The sequence below is a fragment of the Bubalus bubalis genome, chromosome 20 (assembly GCF_019923935.1).
Source record: "Bubalus bubalis isolate 160015118507 breed Murrah chromosome 20, NDDB_SH_1, whole genome shotgun sequence".
Taxonomy (NCBI): Eukaryota; Metazoa; Chordata; class Mammalia; order Artiodactyla; family Bovidae; genus Bubalus; species Bubalus bubalis.
In genome coordinates, this window is record NC_059176.1 from 43,002,785 (window position 1) to 43,029,005 (window position 26,221).

The 26,221-nt window shown below is 44.5% G+C and overlaps 1 protein-coding gene across 1 annotated transcript in view; it reads left to right on the forward strand.

Annotated features, from left to right (window-relative positions):
* Positions 1 to 26,221, forward strand: part of TMC3 (transmembrane channel like 3) — a 54,225-nt gene that overhangs the window by 25,507 nt on the left and 2,497 nt on the right. Inside the window, exons 11-21 of the mRNA XM_006075388.4 lie at positions 1,816 to 1,925; positions 3,531 to 3,609; positions 5,568 to 5,813; positions 7,158 to 7,286; positions 7,552 to 7,619; positions 11,740 to 11,868; positions 13,399 to 13,509; positions 15,633 to 15,758; positions 16,400 to 16,478; positions 18,533 to 18,575; positions 20,871 to 21,120. Of these exons, the coding sequence (XP_006075450.3) occupies positions 1,816 to 1,925; positions 3,531 to 3,609; positions 5,568 to 5,813; positions 7,158 to 7,286; positions 7,552 to 7,619; positions 11,740 to 11,868; positions 13,399 to 13,509; positions 15,633 to 15,758; positions 16,400 to 16,478; positions 18,533 to 18,575; positions 20,871 to 21,120 (1,370 nt within the window). The remainder of the gene's footprint in view (positions 1 to 1,815; positions 1,926 to 3,530; positions 3,610 to 5,567; positions 5,814 to 7,157; positions 7,287 to 7,551; positions 7,620 to 11,739; positions 11,869 to 13,398; positions 13,510 to 15,632; positions 15,759 to 16,399; positions 16,479 to 18,532; positions 18,576 to 20,870; positions 21,121 to 26,221) is intronic.

The window sequence follows — 26,221 nt, forward strand, 5'->3', positions numbered from 1 at the left end:
GTTGCAGCATGTGGGATCTAGTTCCCCAACCAGGGATGAAACCCACGGCCTCTGTACTGGGAGTGCAGAGTCTTAGCCACTGGACCACAAGGGAAGTCCCCCCTGTGGTGTTTCTTAAGTGGATTCACTGGAAGTATCTCCATGGAAAAACTGTAGTCCTCTTATTCTAGAGCATGGATCACAAGGGCTTGGAACCAGAGTGGCAACACTCAGGCTTGGCTGAATGATATCCCTGGTCTTAATGAGGAAGGTTTTGATTCAAAACCACCCTCAAGATCTGTACATTCTTTCCCTTGGAGTTGCACTGCTGACTGTGCTTTGCTTTCTTGGCTTTGTGTTTCTTTATATGCGTGTTTCCAGAAACCGACTTCACCAGTATTTGCATTAGCAATTGCATTGTCTTCAATTGCATGTGTTGAAGTTGACCACGTGGGGATTGTTGAACATTTAGGCGGTTTCCATATATTTTGCCTGTGCTGGGTCTTTGCTGCAGTGTGCAGGCTTCTCTTGTTGCAGCATGTAGGTTTAATTGCCCCGAGGCATGTGGGATCTTAGTTCCCCGACCAGGGATCGAACCTGCATCCCCTGCATTGGAAGATGGATTCTTAACTATTGGACCATCAGGGAAGTCCCTCTATATTTCTAAGTCACAATAATGCTTCCCAAAATAGCCTCACACCAATGGCTCATTTTTGTAAAAGTCCTTTCCCCTCCATTTATGTGATTATTCCCACAAATAGAATATTACCAAGAGGAAGGTTATAAACAGTTTTATAATTCTTACTAATTATTGTAAGACTCTGGTCCTGAAAGTCTGGTTTGATTTACCTGTAAATATTTGAATGGCAGAAGTAGCACAAATGCCACCTCTCAGACCACTTCTATGAAAATAATTAAAAACAAAGTGTGCAGGCAATACATTCATCCTCAATGTACAATAATTTTTCAGAATCTGAGACTGCATTACAGAGTCTCTTCTCATACCTCTGTATTTTATGTCAATTAAGTGGGTTATAGAAATATGTGCTTGTGTGTGGATAGGTAGATAAATTTTTGAAAGATGAATTCAGAAATTATTTCTTCTTTAGCTCACACCTCTCATGTACCAGCTAAGCCTCTGCTTTCACTTGTCATAAATACAGAGAAACAAGAGTCATTCAAAAGTAATGCTCTAAATCTTGCATGTGCAGAAAGAATATTTATTACCTCTCAGACTTTCCTTGTCTGTTCTTAATGGCTACACTTATTTTCTTCTTCCATCCAAGGTAAAGAAAGTATAAATAGAATAAGATGGTAATTGAAGAAGGTGACCAAAACACCAGTGAATCCCAAATGGCATGTATGAGTGTCTTCAGTTTAAGGAAAGTTCCTAGAAAGAATAGCACTTCCCTGGGGGCTCAGTTGGTAAAGAATCTGTCTGCAATGCAGGAGACGTGGATTGGATCCCTGGCTTAGGAAGATCCCCTGGAGAAGGAAATGGCAACCCACTCCAGTATTCTTGCCTGGAGAATGCCATGGACAGAGGAGCCTGGTGGGCCAGAGTCCCTGGGGTTGCAAAGAGTCGAACACGACTTAGCAACTAAACTACCACTGCCACCGCTGGAAAGAATAAACCCATGGCAAAGTGGCCTTGTCAAGCAGCTAATTAGCTAAGATTTGGGGGAGGTTTTCCATGAAAGAACTGCATGATCCTCTGAATACCCCTCTCCCCTACCAAACATTAGGCTATGAGATCAACTGTCAGGTGATGAAGGCTGAGATTCGGGGGTGGGGGACCTTCAGAGGAGCTCGGTGGGGCATGCATTCTCTTGGTAGGTGAGTGTGGTGGTCTCCCTTGTCACCATGCTGGCACCATCGGCCTTCGACCTTATTGCCGCCTTGGAGATGTACCACCCACGAACCACACTGCGCTTCCAGCTGGCAAGGTACGGCCACTGTGCTGGGAGGTTTCCTTATGGGTTCACTGTCTGGCCACCCACCGTGGGAACTCAGTCTCTCAGGAGCCAGGGCTTGCTTTGCCCCACGCCGCAAGCCTTAGCACAGGACTAGCCCTATGGAGCATCTTAGGCACAGGGGTTGAAGGATCGGAAGGACGGGGAAGAGGACGTAGGGAGAGAGGAGGGGGCTGGAGAGGAAGACTGGATGGAAGAGACGGATGAAAGGGTGGTGATAAGAACAAGAGGAAAAGAGGAGGAGGGAGGGAGGGATGGAGAGGATGAGAAAAGGGGAAAACAGGCAGAAAAAGCAGATGTGAGAGAAAGAGGACCAGAAGATGAAGGAAAGGCTGCACTGTTTTGCTCACATTTTGAGTCCCTCGGTGGATTGACCACAAGAGGTGAGAGACTCTTGCTGTCTTTCCAGATGTGAGATGAACATGCTTTACTCGTAATTCCCCAAAGCACAGACCCATAGAGGCTATGTCAGGATGGTCAGTGGGTGTTCAGCAGGTGGTAGATGCAGATGTGAGCCACAGCAGACTGGGGACAGGGGAGGTCAGAGGGGCCAGCCTCATGAAACCACATTTCATTGCTAGCATTGGCTTCATCACTGTCTTACTGAAAAATTTCCATCTCCTGCCCAGAGCAGCCTCTTTGTCAGTAGACGTGCAGCTTTAGGGGAGGTTCTGTTAGGGTGATGGTCGCAGAGGGCAGGGATATTAGAACCTGGCTTACTTGTCTCCCATCCCTCTGGGCCCTCCAGTGCTTTGATTGTATTTCCTCTTGTAACACTGGATCATGTTCTACAGAACAAATTTCCCCCAGATCACTTTGGGAAGAATGACTCTCTTTCAGGAGTCAGCAAATATTTTCTGTAAAGGACCAAGTACATCTTTTTGATCATGCTGGTCTATGAAGTCTCTGAAGAGAGACTATGAAGGTCTATGAAGGCTCAATTCTGAGGTCATAGTAGGGAAGTGACCATGGACCGTACAGCATCTAAGGGGCGTGGCCGTGTTTCTTGCAGCTTTATTTCTAGAAATAGAAGAGGGTAGGATTTGGCTAAAAGGCTGTTGTTTGACAGCCTTGAAGTCCAACAGAAGTCCAATTGTCGTTTCAAAGATAGAAACACTTGAAAGATCAGGGGATGGCATGTGGAAACCCCTCATCCAGGGTGGCTCTGTGGGGAGGGGTGTTCCCAGCGCCCGGGCTCAAACCCTTGCCTCTGTGCTGCGCTCAGCACCTCCTCTGTCAACCCAGGAGAGAGAAGAGCATTCCTCAGCAGCTCCCTTACAGGTACACACCAGGGAGAAGCAATACTATGATTGCATTCCTAGTACACAGATTGGCCTCATTGTTCTGTTCAAAACTAGAAAAACAGAGGCATAATAGACTTGCCCCTCATGAGTTCAGGCTACCATTTTTTTTTTTTTTTACACAATCTGATTCTGAAGGAAACCAAGGGTGAAAACCAACCACTGTCTTAGCCTAAGCACGGTAGTCACTCCAGAATCATGGCAGAAGCATGGATCAGACAGAAGCATGGATTTTGTGTGGTGGTCTGCTCATTCAAGGTGGGTTTGTGGCTTTCAGGGTCCTTGTACTCTATCTGGGGAACCTCTACAGTCTGATCATCGCCCTCCTGGACAAAGTTAACAGCATGAGCATTGAGGTGAGTGCTCTGCCCTGGGAACTTGCCCAGCTGCCCACTGCCTCCCCCATACCACACACAGGCACATGCTCACATATACATATACACACACACAAACATTTACACACATATACGCACACGCACACACACATGCATACACTTACGCATACACACATATGTGCGCGCGCACATATACACACGTGCATACATATATACACATACACATGTGTGCACACACATGCATATATATGCATACACACACACACACACACATTGGGCTTCCTAGGTGGCGCTAGTGGTAAAGAACCTGCCTGCCAATGCAAGAGACGGAAGAGGTGCGGGTGAATCCCTGGGTTGTGAAGATCCCCTGGAGGAGGAAATGGCCACCCACTCCAGTATTCTTGCCTGGAGAATTCCATGGACAGAGGATCCTGGTCGGCTACAGTCCATGGGGTTGCAAAAGAGTTGTACATGACTGAAGTGACTTAGCATGAAGCATGTATACAAATATACATACATATGCATACATACATGAAAACACATGTACACACATATATACAAGTACACACAGAGACATACATATACACATGCACACATATACACATAAACATACATATATACACACACACACACACGCACACAATCACACATACACACACATACAGGGCCATCATCAGTATTGTCAGCATTACTGCTTGTACTTGCACTCCATTCTTCATGTTGGAAATTCAATTCAGTTGTGGTCTTCTCAACATAAAGATGGGAAAATTAGTCCCATTTCCAAGATAGATAAACTGAGGCCAGAATTGATGGCTAGTCACTGATAAGTGCTAGAATGAGAATCTGGGTTTCCTGGCTCTCTTTCCTGGAATTCCACCAGGAAAGGCCATCAACAGCTCTGGTAAATGATCCCTGGAGAACTGCAGGCCATGTGACCCACTCAGAAAATCAGGAGAATATAAACATCTTATGGAGAACAGTTCAGAGCAGCCTCCCTCCCAATACCCACCAGGGTATCCACTCCCAGCCTAGGGTAGGTTTGGAGTTCATGTTAAACCTGATCCACCTATGAGAATATCCCAAAGGGCAGGGGGAGGCAAGGCAGGGAAGAGAAGGTTTCTTAAGGTTGTTTATATAAGCCATACCTGACTAACATCAAATCCTGTGGCTTGTAAGACAGCGGAGGCCATGGGGAGTAATGGTTCTGCATCAGGGCTTTGGTGTTGCAAAGACTGGGTCCCTACCTGCCACCTACTAGCATCTTACTTCATCTAGCTGAGCTCATCTCATCTATCACAACCATTCCTAGTACGAAGCACTCACCTCATCTATCACATATATCCTATCTATCACATGGAATAATCATTCTTACCTGACCCTCTTGTGAGAATGAGAAATAGAACAGACTAGAACCTAGGACAGCCTCTGACACTTACTAGTGACCAATAAATACTATTCAATTACAATGTCCATTCCTGGACACTTTATAGTCAAGTGGTTATCAACCAAGCTAGAGAGAGTGGGAGAGTGAGAGAGACAGAGAGATGGAGACAGAAACAGAGATACAGAAAGAGATTATTCCCAAGCATTGCAATGATACCCTTGGTGTTCATGATAGATTGTTACTTACAAATACAGTAAGTCCCCTACATATGAACCTTCAAGTTGCATGCTTTCAAAGATGTGAACATGCTATTGTGTGCTAGCTAAATTGTAACTGTACTACTGTACTTTTCAAGGTCTTGTACTGTAAGAATAAAAATGTTTTATTTATTTTTGGGGTCTGTTTTTTATGTATTATTTGTGTGAAAAGTATTATAAACCTATGACCGTACAGTACTATACAGCAGATTGTGTTTGTTGGGTACCCAGGCTGACTTTGTTGGACTTATGAACACAATCTCAGAACTGAACTCGTTCACGTGTTGGGAACTAACTGTAACTGAGCAACTTCTTTTCTTCCTTCCCTCTATCTGCAGGAAGCTGCTCCCCAAAATAGCACAAGTCACTGGATAGATTCTACCATCTTCTTTGCCACAAGGGCAGCCCCCAGAGAAGAGAGATGGTCCACACTTGGGCCTGGAATAGGGCTCAGGAGAAACAGCACGTGGGCCTCGGAAGAGGCCAACATTCCAACTTACATCTCACCTCTCTCAGGAGCCAACAAGACCACGGTCTCCACCCGGAGTCCACAAGACCAATGCTGGGAGACCTATGTTGGACAGGTAGGTTGCTGTCCTTTACAAAACCCTTTTGAGTCAATTTCATCACTTGACTCTAGCAACTCTCTGACTGCCATTATGCCTCTTTTATAGAAAAGAAAAAAAAGTTCATTGGGGGTTTAAGATTGCCCAGGTCTCAAAACAAATAATAATAATCAGTGTAAAGACTCTTGCAGTATTAACCATGTGTTTGGCCCTGTTGTAAGTGCTTAGTCTAGAATTTTATTGTTATCATCCTTAGAACCAGAGACGGGGAAATTGAAGCACAGAGGTTAAGTAACTTACCCACATGACAGATAGTTAAGGGGCTTCCTTGATGGCTTAGCGGTAAAGAATCCTCCTGCAATGCAGGAGACTCAGGAGACGTGGGTTTGATCCCTGGATCAGGAAGATCCCCTGTAGGAGGAAATGGCGACTCACTCCAGTATTCTTGCCTGGAAAATCCCATGGACAGAGGAAGGTGGTGGGCTATAGTCCATGGGGTCACAAAGAGTCGAACACGACTGAGCATGCACACACGTAAAAGCAGAGTGATGCCCCAAATGCAGGCATCTGCTCCAAACTCTGTGCTCTGAACCCATCTGCCTTTCACATTTGTTCTATTGTCTTGTATAGAGACTCTCACTCCCTAGGTATTATCCCATAATCATGCCTCAAGTGGTCTCCTACTAAATGGCTCCGAATCATAGATTTTTTTTTTCCTGGTTTGGTGTAATGCTGGCCTCAAATATAAAAATTCAAATGAACAAATTTTTTTTAAACATTTTTTTGATGTGGACCATTTTTTAGTCGTCCCACTTTTGGGCTTCCCAGGTGGCCCAGTGGTAAAGAATCAGCCTGTCAAGGCAGGGAAACACAGGTTCCATCCCTGGGTTGAGAAAATCCCCTGGAGAAGGAGATGGCAACCCACTCCAGTATTCCTGCCTGGAAAATTCATGGACAGAGGAGCCTGGCAGGCTACAGTTCATGGAGTCATAAAGAGTCAGACATGACTGAACACACACATGCACAATTATTTAGTCTTTATTGAATTTGTTTTATGTTTTACAATATTGGTTCTGATCTATGTTTTGGTTTTTTGGCCCCGAGGCATGTGGCATCTTAGCTCCCCAACCAAGGATCTAACCTGGCCTCCCTGCATTGGAAGGTGAAGTCTATACCACTGACCACCAGGGAAGTCCCCAAATGAACAAATATGTATTGAGCGCCGATTGTGTGCCAAAAATGAAGTCACCCTGGTCCAGTGGCTCATGTCACGGAAATGAACAGAGACGGGAGGATCCTGACGAGAAAGTGGCCATGGGCAGGGCTGGGCATGGTGGCATGCAAGGATGCCTTGTGTTTCAGGAGATGCTGAAGCTGTCCATCATCGACATGCTCTTCACCGTGGCCAGCATTCTGCTCATAGACTTCTTCCGAGGACTTTTCGTTCGGTACTTAAGTGACTACTGGTGCTGGGACCTGGAGAGCAAGTTTGTAAGTAAGATGCTGCTGGATCCACCCTTTCCTGATGGCTGGGCTGGGAAACTGACATGGCCGAGAGAAAACATGTGAGGGGAGGGACGAGAGAAAGGATGTACAAAACTAAGTTTCCATTTCTTTTTTTTTCCCATTCACTATTTTCTGGGATGGCCACACAGACGGTGGGAGCAAAGAATTCTATACATGTTATTATAATAAACCCGTTTATGCAAAGAACTTTGGAATGTTTTTTAATGCAGAAGTTCTTTTTCCCTTGTAGCCTGAATACGGGGAATTCAAAATTGCAGAGAACGTGTTACATTTAGTCTACAACCAAGGAATGATTTGGTATGTATCAAAGCTTCTTCCTGCCTGTGCTCACATCTAAATGTGGGCTGAGATTTTAATTTACTTCGACTGAATGGGGCGTGACCATAGTAAACATAGTCATAAGAATTAGGAAAGGACATAAACAGTTTATAACTGAAGGATTTCATATGAATAGTCATTTCAGTAATGGTTTTTGAAGCATTTTGTGGAAAGGAATGATGAAGGAAATAGTCCATTTTTAGACCACTATGAGTTCAGTTCAGTCGCTCAGTCATGTCTGACTCTTTGCGACCCCATGAATCGCAGCACGCCAGGCCTCCCTGTCCATCACCAACTCCCGGAGTTCACTCAAACTCACATCCATCGAGTTGGTGATGCCATCCAGCCATCTCATCCTCTATTGTCCCCTTCTCCTCCTGCCCCCAATTCCTCCCAGCATCAGAGTCTTTTCCAATGAGTCAACCCTTCGCATGAGGTGGCCAAATACTGGAGTTTCAGCTTTAGCATCATTCTTTCCAAAGAACACCCAGGACTGATCTCCTTTAGAACGGACTGGTTGGATCTCCTTGCAGTCCAAGGGACTCTCAGAGTCTTCTCCAATACCACAGTTCAAAAGCACCAATTCTTCGGTGCTCATCTTTCTTCACAGTCCAACTCTCACATCCATACATGACCACTGGAAGAACAATAGCCTTGACTAGACGGAACTTTGTTGGCAAAGTAATGTCTCTGCTTTTGACTATGCTATCTAGGTTGGTCATAACTTTCCTTCCAAGGAGTCAGCGTCTTTTAATTTCATGGCTGCAATCACCATCTGCAGTGATTTTGGAGCCCAAAAAGATAAAGTCTGACACTGTTTCCATTGTTTCCCCATCTATTTGCCATGAAGTGATGGGACCAGATGCCATGATCTTCGTTTTCTGAATGTTGAGCTTTAAGCCAACTTTTTCACTCTCCTCTTTCACTTTCATCAAGAGGCTTTTTAGTTCCTCTTCACTTTCTGCCATAAGGGTGGTGTCATCTGCATATCTGAGGTTATTGATATTTCTCCCGGAAATCTTGATTCCAGCTTGTGCTTCTTCCAGCCCAGCGTTTCTCATGATGTACTCTGCATACAAGTTAAATAAGCAGGGTGACAATATACAGCCTTGACGCACTCCTTTTCCTATTTGGAACCAGTTTGTTGTTCCATGTGCAGTTCGACCACTATCAGTCCCTACAAAACAAATAAGCAAACAAAACTGCACAAGAACCAAGAACCAGTAGAATAAACTTTGGGGGAAGGCGGGGCTGGTGGCGGGGGGGAGGCTAGGAGGAGTGGCTGCTGAGCCCTCAGGAGGACCTCCTTCAGTAGCTGTGTCACAGAGGGGAGTTTGCCCTCAGCTCCCCACTCTCCTTTCATATTTTTTTGGAGAATATTTATTCATTTATTTATTTATTGGCTGTCCTGGGTCTTAGTAGCTTTGTGCAGCCTTTCTATAGTTGCAGTGAGTGGGGCTACTCTTTATTGAGGTACATGGGCTTCTCATTGTGGTGGCTTCTCTTGTTGTGGAGCATAGGTTTTATAGCACAGAGTCAGTTGCAGTGCATGGGCTTAGTTGTTCCAAAGCTTGTGGGATCTTCCCGGACCAAACAGGGACACAGGACCTTCCCGGACTGAACCTGTGTCCCCTGCATTGACAGGTGGATTCTTACCCACTGTGCCACCAGGGAAGTCCTCTCGTTTCATCTTTTCACTAAGCCCAGGTGCACAACCATCCATCCGCTGGATAGACAGACCCATCCTAGGGGAAAGCTGCTCACCCAGGGCAACTCCCAGCCATGGCAATCATGTTCATAAAGATGCTAAAAGGCTGGAAGGGATCATCTGATCTGCATGGATGGGTGTGTCCCTGGGGGCATGGTGGAGAGCTCCCTAATCATTCCTTCACCTCTGGCTTTCCCTCCTGGACCCCCTAAAGTGCTCTCTGTTAAAATACAAGCAAACAAAGAAAAGGAAGAAGTGCCTGAATGTCCCACACATTCACAAGACACAATCTCTTCTCATCATACAGTAAAATGCAGGAGAAATAGAGAATCAAGTAATACTCCTTTATTCAAATTCTGTGTTCTTGGGACTTCCCTGATGGTCTGGTGGCTATGACTCCAAGCTCCCAATGCAGGGGGCCCGGACTCAATCCCTGGTCAGAGAACTAGATCCCGAGTGTCACAACTAAGACCCGGTGCAGCCAAATAAATATTTTTTTTAAAAGATATCATTGCAAGAAAAAAAATTAATTCTGTGTTCTTATAGTCCACTTATTTTGAAAAATATTTTCATAAATATAGTATTAAAATAATACATAACATTTATTTAACATTTGCAAGATACCGGGAACTTTTTTTTTACCTGTAATAATTGGTTAAATCCTTATAGAGACCCTATGAGGTAATTAGTATTTTCTTCTCCATTTTAATATGAGGAAACTAAAGAAAAGAGAAGCCAAGTGTCTTGCCTCACATCACATAGACAGTGATCTTTTTGCCTGATGTGAGAAACCAAAAGTTTTTTCTTAGAGTTTTACTTATCAAATGTATCCTTGTATCTATATTTATCTTTCTGCTGCTAAATCCAAATTTGACAAGTATTGTATTGAATGAGCATCTAGTATAAGCAGATTAGCCTTAAGTCAGAAGATCTGGGTTTCATTCCCTATTTGGCACTTATTTGCAGGGTAATTGTATCTCTGTTTCGGGTATTTTATTCCAGGCCTGTCATTCCCAAAAGCACTCAATTTGGTTGATATAGGTCACCCTCTTATTATTAGTCTTTGAGCAAATTACCTAATTTTCCCAGACCCAACTTTGGATACTAACCCCTCCTTTTATTTTATTTTTATTTTAATATGCTTATTTATTTTTATTTTTGACTGTGTTGGGTCTTCATTGCTATGTGTGGTCTTCTCTCTAATTGCAGCATGAGGGCTTAGTTGTCGCTTAGCATGTGGGATCTTAGTTTCCCAACCAGGGATTGAACTCATGTCCCCTACAGTGGAAGGCAGATTCTTAACCACTGGACCACCAGAGAAGTCCCTACTCCCCCTCTATGATTGCAGAAGGTTAAATGGGCCAAAATGTGTGAGGATGCACAGCCCAAGTGCAACAAAAGTAGCTGTGCTGCACATATGTTGATGGAAACTGAAAGTCAATAACTGATTAATGTAGCCCTCACCATGCATGCTTAGATGCTTAGTCGCTTCAGTTGTGTCCAACTCTGTGACTCCATGTAGCCCAACCAGGCTCCTCTGTCCATGGGATTCTCCAGGCAAGAATACTGGAGTGGGTGGCCACGTCCTCCCCCAGGGGATCTTCCTGATCCAGGGATTGAACCCACATATCCTGCATCTCCTGCATTGCAGGCCGGAAACACCAGGGAAGCCCTAGCCCTCACCATAGATAGGCAAAATCTAGAGCCTACTCAGAATCATAGTTATCCACTCTTTGTTTCTTGACCAGAAGAGGGTCTTTCCCTTGCTAACTGTGAAAAGACACTTAGCATTCCTGTGTCAAGAGAATTTCTTTTAGGCCATGCTGTGCAGCATGTGAATGGCACCCCACTCCAGTACTCTTGCCTGGAAAATCCCATGGATGGAGGAGCCTGGTAGGCTGCAGTCCATGGGGTCTCGAAGAGTCAGACACGATTGAGCGACTTCACTTTCACTTTTCACTTTCTTTCATTGGAGAAGGAAATGGCAACCCACTCCAGTGTTCTTGCCTGGAGAATCCCAGGGACGGGGAGCCTGGTGGGCTGCCGTCTATGGGGTCGCACAGGGTTGGACACGACTGAAGCAACAGCAGCAGCCGCAGCAGTGCAGCATGTGGGATCTTAGTTCCCCAACCAGGGATGGAACCTGTGCCCTCTACATTGGGAGCTTGCAGCCTTAACCACTGGACCACCAGAGAAGTCCTTTCTGGTTTTTTCTTAAGAGGCTATTTTAAAATAGGCTCTCAGCTCATCCACAGAAGTGACTAGTCTTACTCCCAGAAGGTGGAGGTTTTGGATCTCAGATTTCCAGGGGCTTCCTCAGTTATTTAAGCACAGAGTACCCATCTTGAATGTGGAGAACAGAAGCTAACTGGCCTCCCCTTGTGGTTTCAGGATGGGAGCCTTCTTCTCCCCATGTCTCCCTGCCTTCAACGTCCTCAAACTCATTGGGCTCATGTACCTGCGCAGCTGGGCCGTGCTGACCTGCAATGCGCCGCACCAGCAAGTCTTCCGGGCCTCCAGGTCAGTGAGTGGAGAGAACTCACATCAACCACACTTGCCTTATCCAGGGGGGTCTCCCCAGCTCTCTGCCTGTTGAAATCTTGTTCACCCTCCGTTTGCATTTCCTCCCTGAAGCCATTGCCAGTGCCCACTGCTCCCCTCCACCCCGACCTTGAAAGGAATCACGACTCTTCTTTAAGCTCATGACACTTCCTTTACAACTTTTTCCTGAAGTTTAATCATCATCAGTGTCACTCACTCAGTCATGGCCAACTCCTCATGGACTATAGCCCGCCAGGCTCCTCTGTCCATGGAATTCTCCAGGCAAGAATATTGGAGCGGGTTGCCATTCCCTTCTCCAGGGCATCTTCCCAACTCAGATTGAACCCAGGTTTTCTGCATTGAAGACAGATTCTTTACCGTCTGAACTTTCTCAGCTCCTATATATATATATGTATATTTATACATACATATTTATATGTGTATATTCATTTTATATAAAATGTGTGGGCTTCCTGCATGGCACTAGTGGTAAAGAACCTGCCAGCCAATGCAGGAAACATAAGAGACACAGGTTTGATCCCTGGGTTGGGAAGATTTCCTGGAGTAGGGCACTGTAACCCACTCCAGTATTCTTGCCTGGGAAATCCCATAGACAGAGGAGCCTGGTGGGCTATGGTCCATAGGGTTTCACAGAGTCTGACACAATTGAAGCGACTTCGCATGCATGTGTAAAGAATGTGTATGCATAAATAGAGAAAGGCTTCACAGATTAATACCTACTTACTACATTCTAAGTGGCTCGATATTTTCTTTATTCTTCTAGTCAGTCTATTTCATTAGAGAGAGCGTGCTGTCTGAGAATCTGTAGGTGGACAGATCATTCATTCTCTTTTCAGGACTGTTTACAGTCCTGAAAACACCAAACAGACCTGCACTGTCCTCAGGGGAAGCCTGAGTGGCCAAGCTTTCAGATAATAACTTAGGACCCAGGGCCCAGGGCTTAATCAGGCAGGAACTATTTTTCACCCTGAGAAGCTAGGAGCAGAGCAGATGAAAGGCTGAGAGACACATCCAAGTGAGAGAGTTAAGAACCATAATGAAGGAGTCACACCATCCTCAGACATAGGGGACAAGCTCAAGGCTGGGGACTGGAGAGGAAATCACTACTTAAGGACTCAGGTGGGTGGGACAAAGGTTCTAAGATTTTTTCCATGAATTAGGTTTACTGTGTGATGGCCATGGGGTCACCCCTCTCTTGGTTTGAGATGGACAGGTGCTCAGCAAGTGATTAGTAGATGAGCAGGTTGGGCTGGGTGATTACTAATTTTCTTGGAGTATCCATTTCTAGTTTACTAAATTGCCTGTGACCCTGTGACAGACCCTTTCCTTAGCAGTAATGGGAGGAGGATATTTTTCTGTTTCCAGAGAGTTAGGGCTACAGTTTCTGTGTTGATGTTTTGGGGGGCAGGAGAGGTGGGGTGATACATACGCATCAGTGGCAGCTGGCCAGGGAATGAACTCAACACCTGGCACTTGTTTTCTTTGCAGATCCAACAATTTCTACTTGGCAATGCTCCTGTTTATGCTCTTCCTATGCATGCTGCCAACCATTTTTGCTATTGTCCGGTACAAACCATCTTTAAATTGTGGACCATTCAGGTAAGTCAGGGCTTCCCAGGTGGCGCTAGTGGTAAAGAACCTGCCTGCCAATGCAGGATACGTAAGAGACTCGGGTCAGATCCCTGGGTAGGGAAGACTCTCTGGCATAGGAAATGGCATCCGACTACAGTATTCTTGCCATTAATAGAGGAGCATCCCATGGGCAGAGGAGCCTGGAGGGCTACAGTCCCTGGGGTCTCAGAAGAGTTGGACATGACTGAGCATGCACGCACAGTAAGTTATTTTAGTTTATTCAGCTCTGCCTGGAGCTACTGACAGCAGAAGGGAAAGGACTCTTGTATTGAACTGAATTCTCCTGGCTCACAAAGCAGGTCAACAGCAGAGAGAAACTGCAAATTCATGTCTTTTGAATCCATGACCAGTGTTCTTCACTTGCTAAGCCAGCTGCCCTCAAATATGATCATCTTTGTGCTCGTCTTTAAAAGATACAGCCCACTTAAAATCAAAATGGGGAAAGGCATTGCTCCAGTGCTGGAGAGAAATTCTACCTGGTCAGTCTTACCCTTCTAGAACTCAGAAAGCTTTTACTTAAAGATTGTCCATGTCACTTTTAAAAAAAAAGATATTTTTGATGTGGACCATTTTTGAAGTCTTTATTGAATTTGTTACAACATTACTTCTGTTTTTTATGCTTTGGTTTTTTGGCCATGAGGCATGTGGGATCCTAGCTCCCTGACCAGGGATCAAACCCACACTCTCTGCATTTGAAGCATGGCGTCTTAACCACTGGGGGGCCAGGGAAGTCCCTAGTGTCACTTTTGATTCTACACTTATCTAGCTGCATCAAGACAGAAGTCCCCAGAGGAATCTCCACCTAGGATTTGCTTTCAGTTAAGGTTTTTTGATTTTTTTTAATTTTATTTTTTGGCTGTGCAGCTTATGGGATTTTAGTTCCCCTACCAGGGATCAAACCCACGCCCCCTGCATTGGAAACATGGAGTCAACCACTGGACCACTGAGGAAATCCCATTTAAGTCAGTTTTGATACATTTATGTAACATTTAGAGTCTGTCTTTGTAAACCTTATACACACATCAGTTCAGTTCAGTTCAGTCCCTCAGTCGTGTCTGACTCTTTGCGACCCCATGAATCGCAGCACGCCAGGCCTCCTGTCCATCACCATCTCCTGGAGTTCACTCAGACTCACGTCCATCGAGTCGGTGATGCCATCCAGTCATCTCATCCTCTGTCGTCCCCTTCTCCTCCTGCCCCCAATCCCTCCCAGCATCAGAGTCTTTTCCAATGAGTCAACTCTTGGCATGAGGTGGCCAAAGTACTGGAGCTTCAGCTTTAGCATCATTCCTTCCAAGGAACACCCAGGACTGATCTCCTTTAGAATGGACTGGTTGGATGTCCTTGCAGTCCAAGGGACTCTCAACAGTCTTCTCCAACACCACAGTTCAAAAGCATCAATTCTTAGGCGCTCAGCTTTCTTCACAGTCCAACTTTCACATCCATACATGACTACTGGAAAAACCATAGACTTGACTAGACGGACCTTTGTTGGCAAAGTAATGTCTCTGCTTTTGAATATGCTGTCTAGGTTGGTCATAACTTTCCTTCCAAGGAGTAAGTGTCTTTTAATTTCATGGCTGCACTCACCATCTGCAGTGATTTTGGAGCCCAAAAAGATAAAGTCTGATACTGTTTCCACTGTTTCCCCATCTATTTGCCATGAAGTGATGGGACCAGAGGCCATGATCTTCATTTTCTGAATGTTGAGCTTTAAGCCAACTTTTTCACTCTCCACTTTCACTTTCTTCAAGAGGCTTTTGAGTTCCTCTTCACTTTCTGCCATAAGGGTGGTGTCATCTGCATATCTGAGGTTATTGATATTTCTCCCGGCAATCTTGATTCATACCCCCATGTAATTATTGACCTCATCTTCAAGTCTACATGTTAATCAAATGAATACTTCAGATGGTATCATCTTAGGAACCTTACATATCATCCACATTCATCAGATACTTACTTAAGCTGTGAAACTGACTTGGGGATTGGACTCTAGCCAACTAGTTTCCCCGCCTCCTTTTTTTAAATGGCTCACAGGATCCTTCTGCCAAAAGCAATATAATCTGGAATTATGGTTTTCTTTCTCACAGTGGACAAGAGAAAATTTATGACATCGTGTCAGAAACCATTGAGAAGGACTTTCCCACATGGTTTAGGTCTGTGATTGGGTACATCAGTAGCCCTGTGGTCATCCTGCCAGCCGTACTGCTACTTTTGTGAGTACTTTCCTGCCAGTTTTGGGGGGACTTCTATGTGTTTGGCCAACAAGAAAATCACTGCTTCCCAGTAAGAGTATAAATTCAGTGAGTTCATTCAAAAGTCACTTATGGAGCCTAATGATCTGAGCTGGAACACTGAATCCCATGGGGACCAGGGAGGCAGAGCCTGATGGATTCATCACCAGGATTTGGGCCATCGCTGTGGCCATTATCATGGGGTTTAGTGTCATTATCATTATTTTACTTTCCAGAGGTTTACTCTCAACATGGAATTTTATAGTGCAGCTCAGTAGTGTCTGTTTTGACTTAAAGGGAAAAGAACATCAAATAGTGGATCCAAGATTCCTGGCATGCTGCACTGTGAATGCCTCACCCATCTTCACTCCTTCCTTACTGTTGTCACCTGTGAAGAATTTCAGGTCCACGGAGGCGGCTTTGAAAATCAGGAGAGAGAAAAGGAATGCCGCCCCTTCCTGGTGCTCACCAGTCTGAGAACTCGCTGATACCTTTTGTCCTCAGAGGGTGGGCTGGGGTGGGAGTGGGGGTTGGCTGGTCGCCCACATCTGGCGGGGAACACGGCCAGAAAAGCTGAGAAAGGAGATGAAGTACACTCACCACCCTGTGCTCTTCCACTCTAGCATGCTCATCTATTACCTGCAGAGCATTGCAAGATCCTTAAAACTCAGCAACCACCAGCTCAGAATGCAGATCCAAAATGCAAGTATTGTGTAACCTTTGCTGTTCTGAATGTGTGTCAGCCATCTGACTGATGTCCCTGGCCAGGAAATACAAATGAGGTCATGCTTGGACTCTTGGCCCTCCCTCCCCTGGTCAGGACCTCCCAGGGCTATATCGTTACCAGAATACCCAGGCCCTCTGTTGTCAGAATGAGCCTCCTGTCCCAGAGGCTTTGCTGAAGCCCTCAGCAAAGGGGCTGAGCATCAGCATCCTCTCCTGTGGCCACACGGAGCTTACAATGGACTAGGCTCTTCTCCTGGCTCTGCTGACTGGGAGGGGAGAAAGGATTCCTCCCCAGTCCCATGTCAAGTTGGAATCTGAATCCAAAGACACTGTTTAGACTCAAAGACCTACCTTTTCCCTATCTTTTAATTTCTGGTGGTCATTACAGTAAGTCCCCTACATAACGAACAAGTTCTGTTCAGAGAGTGTATTTGTAAGTCCAATTTGTTTGTAAGTCCAAAAAAGTTAGCATAGGTACCCAGCTAGCATAATTGGCTATATATCACTGTTCTGTCATCGGAGAAGGCAATGGCACCCCACTCCAGCACTCTTGCCTGGAAAATGCCATGGACGGAGGAGCCTGGTGGGCTGCAGTCCATGGGGTGGGGTCGCGAAGAGTCAGACACGACTAAGAGACTTCCCTTTCACTTTTCACTTTCCTGCATTGGAGAAGGAAATGGCAACCCACTCCAGTGTTCTTGCCTGGAGAATCGAATCCTAGGGATGGTGGAGCCTGGTGGGCTGCTGTCTATGGGGTCGCACAGAGTCGGACACGACTGAAGCAACTTAGCAGCAGCAGCAGCAGCACTGTTCTGTCATAGGTTTATCATGCTTTTCACATAAAAAGTACATAACAAACAGACATACAAAATAAATAAAACATTTCTAATCCTACAGTACAGTACCCTGAAAAGTACAGTAGCACAGTACAATAGCTGGCACACAGGGGCTCTCATTGAGTGAACAGGCAAGAAGAGTTATTGACTGGAGGAGGGAGTGGAGGTGGGAGATGGTGGAGCTGAAGGGTCATCAACAATAGGAGATGGAGGGTGAGCTGAGGTGTCACTCAGGCCAGATGTTGATGGGATGCATGTTCACATCTTTGAAAATATGTAACTTGAAGTTTTGTGTGGAGGGGACTTACTGTACCTTCTCTCCTGTCTGGGGCTCAAACCATAGATCTCAGAACAGTCAGAGAATGACCAATACTCACCAATCTTTCCACAATTTCTCCTCCTCTGCACGCATCCCAGGTGTTCCCCTAGGCCTGGGACTAGGAGGAGACAAGCGAGGCACCAGAGTGCCCAATTTAGAGGCACAGACTCAGAGGGTCACATCGACCCTGTGCTCTCCCAGCCCCAAGTGTGAGCTCCTCCTTAAATTTGGCCCCTGGAGATCTCACTTGCTTCACCCCAGCCCCAGAACCCCATGTTGAAAACTCCCACCTTTCTTTTTTTTAAACTCTCATAAATATCAATTAATGGGAAGAAACACTAACTCGTTTGGCAGTCACGTGGTTAAGACTGGGTTTCCATTGCAGGGGGTACGGGTTCAATCCCTGATGTGGGAACTAAGATCCTACAGGCGGCATGGCTTGGCCACTTAAAAAAAAAAAAGAAAGAGAGAGAAAGAAAGAAAGGGAAGAGGGAGAGAGAGAGATGCAGCCAGAGTTGCAAAGTACATTTTTATGAAAACACATCTCCCATGTGGTGGATGCGTATTTCTCTTTTGTGTCTCAGGCAAACCATTCTTAGCAGAATCTCAACAAAATCTATCAAACAGCTGCCCCTAAAAATGAAACTTGCCAGGGATTGAAGTTCAGCTTTCAGGTGTCAGCATGTATTCATTCAAGTCACGGGCTTAGGGCCAGCAGATGCTGTCCTCAGGTGATGGCAGTAGCTTGACCATGGCCCAACTATGAGCAATGATGGCCCAACTACAAGCACCTCCCCCAGTCCCCATAAGAATAGTATTTGTTACTCCTTCCTGCTAAATCCAGAACAAATGTATGATTATCATTTATATTTTAGGCAAGATCTGAAGATAGGAAAAAAGTTGCCCAAATGGTAGAAGGTAAGTACAAACAAGAGTTCCTGATGTCTCAGTTGGTGGGCATTTTAAAAAAAACAGCAGTTTAAGGTTCAACACTAACAACAACAATAACAACAACAAAACTTCCTACTCTAGTTCAGTTTTCACAATTAATTAGACCCAATAAAAATCTAGGGATAGGCAAATACCTGGTGGTCCGGTGGTTAAGATTCTGTGCTCCCAATGCAGGCAGTGTAGGTTCGATCCCTGGTTGGGGAACTAATCCCACATACCTCAAGGTGTGATCAAAAATAAATAAAATAAAAATGAAACAAAAACTATAACCTAAAGCCTTCTTTAAAAAATAATCTTAGGATATAAATGTTGGTCTGTATCTATAATTTTTACATCAGACCTAGGCCTGTGAATAATCCCAAAACGTGTCTGAAATCAGAAGGAAATATTGAAATAGGCAAGAAAAAGCAGCACAAAATTCTGGAGGAAGCCCATAAGAATGTCTTGGCCTTGTTCACATCTGTGTACTTCCTCTCAGTGGCTCATTTCTTCCTTGCAAGATGCCCTCCCCTGTCTCTGCCCCTTGGGTCATTTCCCCCATGACCCTGTGGGGGCCTCTGTGTCTTCCACCTGCAGAACAACATCAGGTGGGCAGGTCCAGCCATGAAAACAGATTTCCCAGTAAGGAATCCAAGCCCAATGGGCTCACCTCTTCCTGTCTTGCCCAGCAGTTCTTGGACACACTTGCTCCCATCTAGGCTTTTCCAGGGAGAAGGAAAGAACATCCCTGTAGAAAGAATGAAAATATAAGGAGGATCGTGGGCTGAAGGGAGGGGAAAGTGGACAGGTACAACTCAAAGGAAACACATCTGCCACTTGGAGCCACTGACAAGTCATGGTATGAGCCAGAAGGATCACCAGACAATGGCAAAATTGCGTGGCTCATGTTCTCCAGCAGAAAATGAATGAGAAAATGACCCCAAAGGCTCTGTTGGCTGGTTCTTATGTCTGCTTTTCCTTTTTTTTTTTTTTTTAAACTCTATGATTCTTTGATATTTATTTGTTTCTTTATTTGGCTGCCCCAGGTCTTAGTTCTGGCACATGGGATTTTTAGTTGTGGGATGCAATCTCTTAGTTCCCTGAACAGGGATGGAACCTGGGCCCCCTGCACTGAGAACTCAGAGTCTTAGCCACTGGACCACCAGGGAAGTCCCGTTTCATCTGCTTTAATCCAGAACTAATTGGGAGGGATGTGTTTCCTTCCAGGAAAATGCCTAAGAGCCTTGAGGCCTCAGGGTTGTGTTTGCTCCAACCACTTTCTCAGAGAGCAAGCCTACACATAAAAACTGCTGTGGGAAAAGACTGTAGCTTATGTTACAAAATTCCACTGTTTCATTGTTGTTCAGTCACTAAGACGTGTTCCACTCTGCAACCCCCTGGACTGCAGCCCACCAGGCTCCCCTGTTCTTGACTATTGTCTGGAGCTTGCTTAGATTCATATCCATTGAGTCGGTGATGCTATGTAACCATCTAATCCTCTGCCACCTCCTTCTCCTCTTGCCCTCAATCTTTCCCAACATCAAGATCTTTTCTAATGAGTTGGCTCTTAGCATCAGGTGGCCAAATTCCACTGTCATTGTCAAGTATTATTTGCCAATGGAGCATAATTCAGCTTAGCTCCAGTTGCCTTCAAAAATTAGGATTTCTATAAATTTTCTCGGGATAGCAATATCATCCTCTAATGTTCATTTTCCAGCCCAAGACCACATTTGTTTTTCACAATGTTCTCTGAATTGTTTCTAAAACATCGTAATTATCATCCAAGCTCCACTATATCCATTACATAGATAAACAACCAGAGCCCCAGAGCTAATGGGGCCATTAGATGGTGCAGCTAAAAAGGCTTGGAGTTCGTTTGATTCCTTCTACACTCCTTTCTGGCTTCCTAGGTGGCTCAGTGGTAAAGAATCCGCCTGCCAATGCAGGAGACATGGTTCAGTCTTTGGGTCGGGAAGATCCCCCGGAGGAGGAAATGGCAACACACTCCTGTATTCTTGCCTGGGAAATCCCATGAACAGAGGAGCCTGGCAGGCTACAGTCCACGGGGTCGCAAAGAGTCAGACATGACTGAGCAACTAAATAACAACACTTCCTTCCAACTCCATCTCTCAGTGAAGAAATGATTTGAATGATAAAGTGTCACTCATCTGGCTAGGAGTATCTGCAAGTGCACACAACTCTAGATCCACCTGCAGGAAGTCAGGATACTGGCAGTGACACCAACCTGAGTGTGTCTTCCCCTTGCCCTCCCTCTTCCTGCAGCCCGCATCCAAACCCAGGACGAAACCACCAAGAGGTTTCCCAAGGACAGTGATCTCGGCAGCCAGTTGTCCTCGGCTTACTCGGTGACACCCCAGAACAACGGCACTGTGGTCAATTTTGACTCATCAAGCAGCAGGAGTAGTAGGGTGGAGACCGTTGCCCAGCCCACGACCCCGAGCCCCCAGCCAGGGCCCGGCAGCCCCAGCTCCCCTCTTCCTGGCTTCTCCAGGTCTAGGCACTATTCTACCAGGTAAGTCATCTGCAACTCGGCAGAGAATCTGCCTCCTTGGTGATACCCTCCAGTGATGGCCCAGGGCCATAAAAAGCAGCATAAAAAGCCATTAACGCTTCAAAGGCCCTAACAGTTTCCAAGGAAGTGAGAGCCATTACATTCCATTTCTGCTGCATGTCACAAGGCCACTTCTTCCTGTGACAGCTGCTATTGAGAAGAAATGAGAGGACAAAGTTTATCAAGCAGGATGAATTCTTCCTTCTCAGCCTTCTGCCATGTAACCTATAAGCAAACCTTCCTGCCAGCCTAGGGTATTTATTTCTATAGCCTATGAAAAGAAAATGCCTTAAAAATTTTTTTTTTCCATTGGGGACTTTAATGAAGACCGGGATTAATTTTATTTTATCCTTTAAATCAATATTTTTCTAAGACTTTTAAAAATATGAACCATATTTAAAGTCTTTTATTGAATTTGTTACCATATTGCTTCTGTTTCATGTTTTGGTTCTTTGGCCAGGAGGTATGTGGGATCTTAGTTCCCCAACCAGGGATTGAACCTGTACCCCCTGCATTGAGAGGTGAAATTTTAACCACTGGACCACCGGGGAAATCCCAGAGGGATTAATTTTTAATTAGTGTGTCAATTGTTTGCTTATCAATGGCAGCAACACTCTAACTCATGAATTCCCAAAACAAATTTATTGTAAAGAATTCTCTAGTGTCTAATTCAACAAGCTTTTATTGAGAATCAACTCTAGTCTCTGTGGTTACTGTAGCTGCAGAGATAATCAGACACAGTCTCTGCCTCAAGGAGTTGACAGTATAGTGGGAGAGTGATACAGGTAAATTTTATATAATGTGATAAATGCTATACGTCTGTGATAAACATATACTTTCAGAGGACGGGGTAAGTCTACATGGAGAATGCATAAATATTTAATAGAAACGGACTTTGGCCTTAAAGACTAAGTAAGAGCTCACTAATGGAGAAAAGCCAAGAATGTACCATAGTATTGAGTAATAAACTGTGTGTGTTTTTTAAACTTTTATTTATTTATTTGGGTGCACCAGGTCTTAGTTGCAGCATGTGGGATCTATTTCCCTGAACATGGATCAAACCCATGCACCCTGCATCGGGAACCAGAGTCTTAACCACTGGAACACAAGGAAAATCCCATAAACTAGTATTGAGGAAAAGCCACTTCTTAAATTGACTTAAAAAGAACAATTCTTGTATTTCTGGGATAAACCGCACCTGGTGACAAAGTACAATTCTTTTTATTTATTAAGAAACAAACTATGTTCCTGAGCATTCTTGGTTATAGACAGTATTGCCTAAGACCTATACCAGTTTAAAAAAAAAAAGTTTGCAGTTCTTAGTCAATTAAATCCCTCCATTAAAAGGAGACAGTGGTATTGAAAAGAATGAAATAATGCTATTTCCAGCAACGTGGATGGACCAAGAGATTGACATACTGAGCGAAGTAAGTTAGAGGGAGAAATACTGTATGACATACTCTATATGTGGAATCTAAAAAGAAATGATACAAATGGACTTACAAACCAGAAAGAAACTCATAGACTTAGAGAACAAACTTATGGTTGCCAGGGGGTTGAGGGGAAAGAATGAGGGCAAGGGATAGTTAGGAACTTTGGGATGGACATGTACACACTGCTATATTTAAAATGGATAACCAACAAGGACCTACTACTGTAGAGCACAGGGAAATCTGCTCAGTTATATGGCAACCTGGATGAGACAGGAGTTTGGGGAAGAATGGATACATGTATATGTAAGAGCTAAAGGTAAAAAAAAAAAAGGAGACACTGCAGTAGCTTAAAAAAAAAAGAAGACAATGGTATTTGCGTAAAAAAAGTGGTTACTGTGTGAGGTGATGAATGTGTTCATTAGCTTGAGTGTGGTAATTATTTCACAATATATACATATATTAAATCAAGTTGTGTACTTGAAGCATATATAATTTTTATATGTCAATTATACCTCAATAAAGATGAGGTATATATTACTATACTAGTAATTGAAAAGGTCCATTACTATTCCACTATACAGACACACTATGATTTATTTAACCCATCTCCATTTATTATATTTTTGGTTTGGGGATATAGAGAGAATGTTATAAAGAAAAAACAAAAAAATTAAAAATAAAAAACAAAAAAATTAAAAAATGTACCATAGCAGAGAATAAACATGAACAAAGGTATGATGTTATAAGGAAGTGAAGCATCTTTGGAAAATGACCATAGAAAAGGGAGCCTGGAAGGGCTTCCCTGGTGGCTCAGGAGTAAAGAATCCACCAGCGATGCAGAAGACGTGGGTTTGATCCCTGGGTGGGGAAGATCCCCTGGAGACAGAAATGGCAACCCACTCCAGTATTCTTGCCTGGAGAATCCCATGGACAGAGTGCACCTGAGAGAGGAGTCTATGGGGTCACAAAGAGTCAGACACGATTAAGCAACTGAACACAAACACGCAGAGAGCCTGGGAGGGAGGCAGGAGATGAGGCTGGAAAGAAGTGCGATGCTGAACCACTAAGGCCTTTGAGTCTCTTTGGAATTAGAACATTGTCTCTTTATTATTATTATAATAAGTATAGTTGATTTACAAAGTCACATTAGTAAGTGATTAGTTATATAAACATAGATATATACATATAACTTCCCTGGTGACTCTGAGGGTAGAGAATCTGCCTGCAATTTGGGAGACTCGGGTTCAATACTTGGGTCAGGAAGATCCCCTGGAGAAGAGAATGGTTAACCAGTCCAGTATTCTTGCCTAGAAAATCCCATGGACAGAGGAGTCTGGTGAGCTACAGTCCGTGGGGTCACAAAGAGTCAGACAAGTGACTTTCACTTTCTTTTCACTTCATTCTTTTGCAGATTCTTTTTCATGATAGGTCATTACAAGATACTGACTATTGTTCCCTGTACTATACAGTAGGTCTTTGTTGTTTAAATTTTTTATCTTTTTTTGTTTGTTTTCACTCCAGACTGACTATATTATGGGCAAGATCTTTTATATTTTAGTTCTAGGCTGGCTAAGTTATTGGCAAGACCATTTCTGCATTATGTGGGTCAATTATTTCAATTGTACCTACACATAAGAAAGCAGAACCCTGCAGTCTTTTCATGGAGACTGGATATCGAAAAGGACGCACTGGCCATAACTTATATGGAGAATTATATTTGATCAGAATGTAACACAGTGAAAACAACATAGATAAAATATAGGAGGGTTATTTGGCAGGGCAGATTGTCTTGTTTTAAAGACAGTAAGTTAACAGGAATTGTCTTTGTGTATATATTGGGTTCTGGCAAGGAGGAGGGATTCCAATAGTCCTCGAGAGGTGTCAGTTGAAGAAAAAAAAAAACAAAACGCACAACCTAAAGTTTGAGAATTATGTTTTATTCAGCAGACTTACTGAGGACTGGGCTTCCCTGGTAGCTCAGATGGTAAAGAATCCACTTGCAATGCAGGAGGCCCAGGCTCAATCCCTGGGTCAGGAAAATCCCCTGGAAAAGGGAATGGCAACCCACTCCAGTATTCTTGCCTGGAGAATCCCATGGGCAGAGGAGCCTGGCGGGCTACAGTCCATGGGGTCTCAGAGTCAGACATGACTGAGTCACACACACACACACACAGTGAGGACTATGGCCTAGGACATGGCATCTCAGATAGTTCTGAGGGACTGTTCCAAAGAGGTAAGGGAAAAGTCAGAATACATAGGAAGTTTTGCTGGAAAATAACCATGCAGTGGCCCACTCCAGTATTCTTGCCTGGAGAATTCCAGGGACAGGGAAGCCTGGTGGGCTGCCGTCTATGGGGTCGCACAGAGTCGGACACGACTGAAGCGACTTAGCAGCAGCAGCAGCAGCAACCATGCAGTGGAACATCAAAGGATAACTGCTAGTAGCAAAATACAGACAACTCAACTTAATGATTTTAGTGCTTTAAAAAAAATTTTATTGGAGTATAATTGCTTTTCAATATTGTGTTTATTTCTGCTGCACAACATGAGTCAGCCATATGTACTCATATATCCCCTCCCTCTTGAGCCTCCCTCCATACCCTCATCCCACTTTTCTAGGTCATCACAGAGCACCGAGCTGAGCTCCCTATTCTTCTATGGAAAGATGCAAGAGTCTGGGCTCATTGAAATCATTCATTTGATTTGAATCTCAGGAGCTAGGGCCAGTATCTTGTTTTTCTCCATTCTGAAATTCCCTCAGGCTGCACTGTTTTGGGTAGCTGCTGTGCCTGATGGCTTTACATTTTTGGTTTAAAGAAATGGCAGGTGACATTCTTTTTTTTTTTTAGTGTAACAGAAATGTATTTTATCTTGGTTATGTAGACTGGAAGTCTGAGCCTAAGTTGTTTGCAGGGCCCTGTTCCCACTGAAGGCTCTAGAGAAGGATCTGTTCCAAGCCTGTCCTGGCTTCTGGTAGTTCCTTGACTTGTGGTAGCGTAACTGAAGGTGACAATCTTTGTCCATACATTATGGGGAGGAACTGTCCAAGAATCTGGACAGCTACATGGCAGAGATGATCAGGGGCAATGTTCACAGAACGCACTCCACAATTCCTAGACACACTGGTTTAGTCGTGGTTTAGTCACTCAGTCATGTCTGACTCTTTGTGATCCCATGGACTGTAGTGCACCAGGCTCCTCTGTCCCTGGGATTTCCCAGGCAGGAAAACTCTAGTGGGTTTCCATTTCCTCCTCCAGGGAAGCTTCCCAACCCAAGGATCCAACCTGCATCTCGTGTGTCTCCTGCATTGCAGGTGAATTCTTTACCTCCGAGTCACTGGGGAAGCCCCTAGGCCTAAAGAATTCTGGAGATGTTGAATGGGGTGAATGTATTCTTCACATGAGAAGGACATGAATTTGGGGGGCCAAAAGCCAGAATGTTATGGACAAAACTGTATCCCCTCAAAATTTATATACTGAAGCTCTAACCACCTGTATTTGGAGACAGGGTCTATAAGGAGGTTAGAGGTTAAATGGGGCCAAACCGGGGGTGGGGGGGAGGGGTGGCTTAATCCAATAGGAATCATCCTTATAAGAAGTGGAAGAGACACCCAGAACTCTCTCTCCTTC